Source organism: Penicillium paradoxum (genome assembly GCF_028828445.1).
Source record: "Penicillium paradoxum strain IBT 22861 chromosome Unknown utg000002l_segment0_segment0, whole genome shotgun sequence".
Classification (NCBI taxonomy): domain Eukaryota; kingdom Fungi; phylum Ascomycota; class Eurotiomycetes; order Eurotiales; family Aspergillaceae; genus Penicillium; species Penicillium paradoxum.
In genome coordinates this window covers 2212123-2220000 of record NW_026643180.1, presented here as the reverse complement: position 1 = coordinate 2220000, position 7878 = coordinate 2212123, and the positions used below count along the sequence as shown (strand labels likewise).

The 7878-nt window shown below is 52.6% G+C and overlaps 5 protein-coding genes across 5 annotated transcripts; 4 read left to right on the top strand and 1 right to left on the bottom strand.

Annotated features, from left to right (window-relative positions):
• Positions 1 to 179: 179 nt before the first annotated feature.
• N7457_000819 (uncharacterized protein) lies at positions 180 to 575 on the top strand (the record flags this gene model as incomplete). The annotated part of the gene is made up of 1 exon (XM_057171887.1): positions 180 to 575. The coding sequence occupies one exon, from the start codon at positions 180 to 182 to the stop codon at positions 573 to 575; it is 396 nt and encodes a 131-aa protein (XP_057035790.1).
• A 748-nt stretch (positions 576 to 1323) lies between these two features.
• On the top strand, positions 1324 to 1524 carry N7457_000818 (uncharacterized protein; the record flags this gene model as incomplete). Its single annotated transcript, XM_057171886.1, has 1 exon — positions 1324 to 1524. One exon carries the CDS (start codon positions 1324 to 1326, stop codon positions 1522 to 1524), a length of 201 nt encoding a protein of 66 aa, XP_057035789.1.
• A 1272-nt stretch (positions 1525 to 2796) lies between these two features.
• Positions 2797 to 3159, top strand: N7457_000817 (uncharacterized protein; the record flags this gene model as incomplete). Its single annotated transcript, XM_057171885.1, has 3 exons — positions 2797 to 2898; positions 2952 to 3034; positions 3105 to 3159. The coding sequence occupies 3 exons, from the start codon at positions 2797 to 2799 to the stop codon at positions 3157 to 3159; spliced, it is 240 nt and encodes a 79-aa protein (XP_057035788.1).
• Positions 3160 to 3291: 132 nt separating this feature from the next.
• N7457_000816 (alpha-N-arabinofuranosidase) lies at positions 3292 to 5152 on the bottom strand (the record flags this gene model as incomplete). Its single annotated transcript, XM_057171884.1, has 6 exons — positions 3292 to 4190; positions 4246 to 4345; positions 4433 to 4521; positions 4605 to 4732; positions 4799 to 4993; positions 5046 to 5152. The coding sequence occupies 6 exons, from the start codon at positions 5150 to 5152 to the stop codon at positions 3292 to 3294; spliced, it is 1518 nt and encodes a 505-aa protein (XP_057035787.1).
• Positions 5153 to 5833: 681 nt separating this feature from the next.
• Positions 5834 to 7667, top strand: N7457_000815 (sugar porter family MFS transporter; the record flags this gene model as incomplete). The annotated part of the gene is made up of 7 exons (XM_057171883.1): positions 5834 to 5860; positions 5909 to 5954; positions 6009 to 6084; positions 6144 to 6335; positions 6389 to 6632; positions 6685 to 6941; positions 7010 to 7667. The coding sequence occupies 7 exons, from the start codon at positions 5834 to 5836 to the stop codon at positions 7665 to 7667; spliced, it is 1500 nt and encodes a 499-aa protein (XP_057035786.1).
• Between the last annotated feature and the right edge of the window lie 211 nt (positions 7668 to 7878).

The window sequence follows — 7878 nt, the reverse complement described above, 5'->3', positions numbered from 1 at the left end:
CTACCCCCCCCAGGCACCCCCAGTCCAACGGCCCCGGTTGCCCCTGGCCCCCAGCCCGAGCCCCGGGGGAATATGTTTCGATTAGTGGTCCGTGCACGCCGGAATCTCACCCGACCTGAGCCGCCCCAAATCCCCCGGGGCACCCACGGCGGCCACTCCCAGGCGTGGGCTACCCCATGATGCACCCCCAGTCCAAACCCCCCGCCGGCCCCATGCCCCCCGACCAAGCCCCGGCACGATCCCGCGACCGCGCGGGCCCGCGCGCGCCCCCCCCCCCCGGCCCCCCGCCCCCCCCCCCCCCCCCCCCCCCGCCACTCGGCTGGCCTGGTGTGTGGGGAGGGGGGGGGGGGGGGAGGGGGGGGGGGGGGCGCGCACCCCCACCGGCCGCCACCCGCCCCCGGGGGGGCGCCGGGGCGGCGCGGGGCGGGGCGGGGGGGAACGGGGGGGGCAGGGGGGGCAGCGCGGAGGCGGGGGCCCCCGGCGCCCCCCCCCGACGCGAGGGCGAAGGGCAGACCCCCCCCCCCCTGCCCGGCTTTGTTTGTCCGGGCCCGCACCCCAAAAAAAAACCCCCCTAGGAGTGGGGCCCCCTCACCCACCAAACAAACAAAAAAAAAAAAACACACCCCCTTCCCTTCAGAAGTGGGGAGGTCAACTGACCTGTCAAGGTGTGGCGCGAACTCGGGAGTGAACCGCTCAACTGGATCGCCTCCCACTTGCTACAGGCCCTACCTCCTTTGTGTGTCGGTCTTACCTCTACGCGCACTTCGGTCTCCCGTTTCTCGTGGACAGTCCGCGAACTCTTACGGAAACTCCATGGACGCTTGGAGGACTGTTCGTCTTGTTTGGCCTGCCGGCCTGTGGCCTTATCTCTCAGGTGGATAGTCCTCGAGGGTGCATGCACGCCTCATGTACGCCGCGAGGACGGATCTACACGTTCAATTTGTATACTGGGCATGCACCACCACTGACCATTTTCGAAGCTGTCTCTGATACCCTTTCCCTCCCAGGAGCACAAAAGACGAGCCATATTGGGCATATGAGCTCATCATAATCATGGGGACGGACATTGCAGCCATGGTCCAGGTGGCTGACTTGTCAACCATCAAAATGGCCCTATACTTGGTGAAGCAAATCCAAGGGGAATGGCAAATTTGAAATGGGGGCATCATATTCATTGACATCCAACGGCACTCCCAGCCCTCCAGACCCCAATGCTACCTACCGTCTGGTCAGATCTACTAAGATCACTGTGTCCGCCTGGCAAGGTGGTCCGCTGGTGTGGGAATTAGGGAGGAGCCCCGCTGATTCCAAGCACATGTGCATATGACGGGCAACGAGATGACTGATATTTACGCAAAGGCACCAGCCAGTACTGCTAACACCACCGCCAATGAAACAAACCACAAGCGGTATATCCCGCTGGCTGCGCCCACGAAACGATCCATCAAGACTGGCATGGGAGAGGGCGTGGACGAAGACGGTGAGAAGGACGAGAAGGCTGATCGAGGTGCCAAGCAAGGCTAGCTGAGGATACTAAGAGGGCCTGCGCGCTGTAATGTGGAAGGAGCGGGTCTCGACGCACTAGGATCAAATGGGCTGCCAACTAAGCCGAAAGCAGCGCCTATTGTCGTGTTAGGACCGGCGTGCTGGCGGGTCCTGGCAGATAATATAGAACTAGAGTGAAGGAATAGCAGGGTGCTGGTATATTCATAAACTAATCGCTAAAGAGCTAAGTTCCCCTGGCAGTCTCTGCATGGATGACCTTTGGCGGGTCACGGGACTAGGTCACCTGACCCGGCAGGACTCAGTCTCCCTGGTGCAGTCTCTGGCGGGGGGTCATGCTACCCCTGCTGGGTCACGGGTTCTGGGTCACAGGACCAGGCGGGATCCAGCTTGTGAGGCACTCTCCTAGCAGAGGGTCGTAACATGTCGCTCAATTCGTGATCGCGATAGGACTGCTGAGACGATTCCAGTCAGAGGAATCTGTCCCCACCGGTGGGGCGCCGGGGGAATGGGATGGGGACCATGATCATGATTTGAAAATCGTCCGCACTATATCAAACCGGGGTTCTGTGAGTGCCAGATAACAAGGACGCACTGCGCAGTGGCCAGATACCAGGTCTGCCGAGGACACCTCGACTCAACAAACAGAACAGCCAATGTTGACAGCAATGATGAGGATACGGGTATCCGCCCGGAAGACGGCGAGGCATGGTCTTTGTGTACGAAATGTAGGTTGCGCAGGCCCGGGGATCCTGGTGATACGGGGACTCGGTGATGGGGGAAGCCCTGGAGAGAGAGCAGTTGATGGAGGAAGCAGTTGATGGAGAAATGGGAGATGCGAGGTGCAGAGAGAGCAAAGCGGACTGCTCTGCAGGGAATGCGGGATCTGGACCCCTTCCAGGTTGTTTTCTTTTGCCTTGCCTTTTGTCTTGTTTGCACAGTGCATGGCCTGACCTTTCAGGCGGACAGCCCTCCAGGCTGCATGAAAGCTTCATGAACATCTCATGGAAGCCTCGTGGACCGACATACGGAGTACAGCGTGACCACTTTGCCAAGGTCATCGTGGAATACGCTTGACATGCCATCCGTTAACATTGCTCCAGTATGGGAGCAGACACGCCATTGGGATACCTTGTGCGTGGCTTCGAGATGACATCACGTCGGTGCCACGACCAAGGCTACATTTAGTCTCGGTCGGAACACTACGTCATCATTGGTCTTTATATACAAGAGGCGTCCCCCGACCGGTTTCATTTCAGATCGCATTGTTGAACGTTTGATTTACATTGCACAATGCCTCTTGTCGTTCCTGGAATCAACACCTCGATGGGCGACAAGTCCGAGTGGATCAACAAGCTGATGGGAAAGACGATCAGCGACACCAGCAATGAAACAGTGCGTCACCTTTGAGGAAGATACAAGACGCATTAACCCTTGACCATGAGTAGAATTTTGCAAAGAAAGACCTTCCCGAATGTCACCGGGTATTGAAGCCGGATGATATGAAGACCATGGATCATAACCCGAATCGGTAAGATCCCCTTGGAAGGTCCCACACAGCCAGAGATCGATGTTGCTGACCGGGAACTTTTGATATCCAGACTCAATGTTCATGTCGACGGCGAGGGTGCTGTTCGTGATGTGAATTTCGGCTAGGTTTTACATCTTGGTTCTTACCACGGGAACTTCATGATCAAGCCTACTATTCAAGACCATTTAATATGTTATGTATAATGTGAAAGTCGATTGCTGTCGTCCTGGGATTTCCTCGCCTGGTTATTGTTTGACTCATTCGGCCTTCCATCTCAGTAGAGTGAGTGAGTGTCGCGGGAATGTATACTGCCCATCTCCACCCCAGGTTGATTCTTGGATCGTCACTTCTTCTTTGCCCTTCATATTTGTAGCGAACAGGTCTTCTGCCGTCACTGTAAACACCAACACCGGTCCTTGGGTACCCTCCACTCGACTTGTCAAGTCTTGTGTCTCATGGATATTTACGACGGCAACACTGGCGAACCCGTCTTCTCCCAGAGTGGCACTGACATCCAACCAAGGAGTATCCTTAGCACTTCGAACCCACGTGGGAGACGTTTCGGCCTCGTAAGTCCCGCAAGACACATGAGTGCTCACCGTCCAACCTCGCATGAATCGTGAAAACAGCCAAAGAGGCCACCATGTGGTCTGTTTAGTAATTCCCTGGTCGGTGGTCATCAGCGGCGAGATGACGTTCACACTCTGCGCGATGCAGGCCATGCTGACATCCCTGCTCTTTCGAATGAATACGTTCAACCAAACAGCTACAGCGAGCGCATCGGAGAGTGTGTAGCTTTCTTCGGCCCCTTTGCTTCCTTCTGCGCGGATTGGATCCCAGACATTCCACTCATCAAAGCAAATTGTCGGGCGAACTTGCTCTGGAGGAACTTGATTCTCAATCCTGGCAAGGTCAATCAGCGACGACGTGATTTCGATTGCACGCTCGGCGGCTAATGGCGCCGTAACATTGGGAAGATGCGAGGCTGAGGATGTGTAGAGATGGATGCTATGCATATCAATCAGAGGAACTGAACTAGTAGACAAGGCCGACTGAGCAGGCATAAGACAGTGCTTGAGTGTGTAGTAGTCCCATGAGGCAGTGCCATCTTGGCCACACAGGATCAAGATAAGACTGGGATCCAGGAGCTTGAGTGCTGTGAGAAAGAAAATTAGTGAGCGTTGCCTGTCTTTTATCAACATCAATCGTACCTTTGGCCCATTGAATGGCCTTGTGAGAATATGACTCTTTGGTCATCTGCTCAACCTGCCAGGGACCCCAAGTTTCGTTCCCAAGAGCCCAGTATTTGACCTGTGTGAGGTATCAGACTGATTGCAACGGAGCGAGCGGTTATTTGCTTTTTTTCTTTTGCTCTTTTTCTTTCGAATCTGAACATACACAGTAAGGCTTTTCATGGCCATTCTTTCTCCGCAGATTGGCGTAGTAAGTATTACCAGTACCGTTGCAGTACTCGACCCAGCCCAAAGCTAAAGCAATCCAGCATCAGCATACGTTAGAATGAATGTAATTTCTTTTTTTCCTTGTGGAAAAGAAAAACAGACATGCACACCTTCATCTAATGTACCAGTGCCAAAATTCAGGCAAAGATAGGGTTCTGTCCCGAGAGCCTCGCACCATCTCATGAACTCGTCAGTGCCAAATTGATTGGTCTCAGTTCCAAGCCATGCAAGCTCTGGACTTTGCAACGGATTCACATCAGCAAGGCGGGATCAAAGGGGGTGGTAACATAAGAACCGAGCATACCGCGATGGACGTTGATCTTTGGGCCCAACACCATCAAGCCAGTGATAGGTCGCACAAAAGTTTCCGCCAGGATATCGAACGACAGGGATGTTGAGTCCCTTCAACGCCTCCAGGACATCTTTCCGAAATCCATTTTCGTCGGACAGCGGATTGCCAGGGTCATAGATACCACCATAGATGCAACGGCCCATATGCCTGAGGAAAGGTTCAATTCATGTTATACAAATGGAGGTCTGGGAGAGCGTACTCGGTAAACCCGGCATAGATGTTCGGGTTAATCTTGGAGATGCGCCGCGAGTGGTGGATGGCAATGAGAGGCGTCTCGTCGTCATCCAATCTCGTAAAGGTCGTCATTTCTTTTTGGCACGATTTCGTTTCCGCTGTGTATTTTACAGCTATTGGGGAGGTTCCCAGGCTATAGTCCACTTGGTTGAGGATTGTTCTCGTTTGATTCCCCAGATGCGCGCAATTTAAGGAGATCCAAGTGAAGAGGTGGAAGGCGTACTGACTGCAGGGATTGGACCACCACAACCGTTCTGACAGCCTGGAAGAGGTAAAACTCCTGTGGAGAGAGGAGTCGAGACTATGTGGCTGACGGAGAAACGCGACAAAGCTCTTTACGGGCCCGGAGTCAAGCCCAAGAGACCAATAAATCGGCAGTTTGGCCTCACGATATAACCTGGAGAAGATGGAAGATCTTCCGTCAATCATAAGGGAGACAGCGCGCCACCATGAGTGGTCACTCCTCTCCCCCGCATGTGTGAAGCTCCTCATCCCAGCGTCATCGCGACAAGGGAGCATGGTAAGCAAATTGCGACACAATATCTACTGTATTCATGTATACCTTTGGTTTATTTTGAGTCTAGTTTAATTCCGCACGATGTAGACGATTTTCCGTGACATTTTCCCGGGCCAATTGCTCCGAGCCATGTGTGAGCCTTATATCTAAGATTCACGCTCCACGTCTGGGGATAAGTTGAAATCTTTAGATCTTCCAAGGCTCTTCTGTGTGGATTATTACCCATTGTTCATAACATGCATCTATCGCCAGTATGGTACCAGGTATGAGCACACACATTCAATAGAAAGGCCGAGCTCATGACATGACAGTTCCTGGTAGGCGTTTTTGCCTCTCTTGGATCATTCCTATACGGATGTATGTCTGACCTTGCTTCTTCATACAATTGGCGCAATCTAATATAAGCTGCAGATGATCTGGGGGTCATCGCCGAGGTAATTATCTGCGAGTCATTCAAATCCAAGTTCGCCGCAAACGACACGGAAACGTCAGTCAGACTCTCATATACCACGGAAGGGAACTGAAGAATGCCTGACGAGTTAACAGGGGTTTGGTTGTTTCGCTATTCACAGCCGGCGCATGTGTCGGTGCCGGTTTTGCTGGCCCCAGTGGTGACCACTTAGGCAGACGACGGACTATCTCTTTGGGATGTTTGGTCTTCACCATTGGAGGTGGCCTGCAAACTGGCGCGAGAACGATTGACTACCTGTATAGTGGACGATTCCTTGCTGGATTTGGGTATTGTGCCCACCCGTTGCGGATTCCCAACTAGCAACTTACCAATCTCTTAGCGTCGGCTTTCTCACGATGATGATTCCTCTCTACCAAGCCGAGATCTGTCATCCTAAAATCCGTGGTCGAGTGACGGCCCTGCAGCAATTTATGCTGGGAGTTGGAGCGCTTTGTGCCACATGGATTGGATACGGAACATATACCGGCTTCTCAGAGGATAATTCTTCACAATGGCAACTGCCTCTTGGTTTGCAGATTGCCCCTGCTGTGTGCTTAGGTCTTTTGATCTCTTTCTTTCCCGAGGTAAGTATTACGAAATTGAATCTAGTCTAGTGACTGATGCCTGCCTGTTTAGTCGCCTCGCTGGCTCATTGACCACGGCCGGCCCGAAGATGGATTACGTACCTTGGCGAAGCTGCATTCACATGGGAACGAAAACGATGCCTGGGTTCGGGCAGAGTTTGCTCAAATCCAGGAGAGCATCACATTCGAGCATGAGAATGAGGCCAAGTCGTATGTCGAGCTATTGACCAACCGCTCTTCGTTCCGTCGGCTATTCCTCTGTTGTGCCCTGCAGGCTTCTGTTCAGATGACTGGCGTATCCGCCATCCAGTAAGTATAGATCAAGTTACGGGCGATCGATATGGATGGGACCAACCTGCTGATGTGGTTTCACGTAGATACTATTCGCCCGAGATTTATGGTCAAATCGGTATTTCAGAGGAAGATACTCTGAAGTATCAGGCAATCAATTCAATCATTGCGTTGATAGCGCAGTTCCTGTGCATGATGTATATTGATCGTTTTGGCCGGCGCTGGACTTTGATCGCTGGAAATCTCGGCAATATGGTGACTTTCATCGTGGCAACTATCCTGCTAGCAAAGTTCCCTCCGACGACGAATAACAGCGGCGCGCATTGGGGCTTCATCATCATGACTTGGCTGTATAATTTCTCATTCTCGGCAACTTGCGGTCCCCTGTCCTGGATCATTCCAGCCGAAGTATTTGATACTCGCACACGCGCTAAGGGTGTCTCGATTGCCACCATGCTCTCGTTCGCCTTCAACACGATGATTGGCCAGATCACCCCTATCGCAATGACAAATATTGGCTATCGATTCTACTTCATTTTCGTCATCTGCAACTTTACCAATGCGGTCTTCTTCTGGCTCCTGCTTCCGGAGACCAAGAGGGTGCCTCTCGAAGAAATGAACCAAATGTTTACAAATGCGCCATGGATTGTGCCAGGAAGTCGTAGGGAAGAGTATATGACACATGATCTAGAGCGGAAACTTGAAGAACAGGAAGTGAAGCAAAACGCGCTGCATGTTCAGTAGAAGACATTGAGCAGAAGTGAGTCAAGGGGCTTGTTGCGAGAGAGATGGCTCGCAGTGCAGGCATGGAAAGCTGGGGTATGATCTAAATCGTTGCTCGTGGAGTAACCATTTCTGGAGATTTTGATATGGTTTTTTATCTGAGCCAATGAAGCTATTGGTGGGCAAACGCTCAATTGAAGCATGAATATACCAACCTAGTGAGAAGGAATCC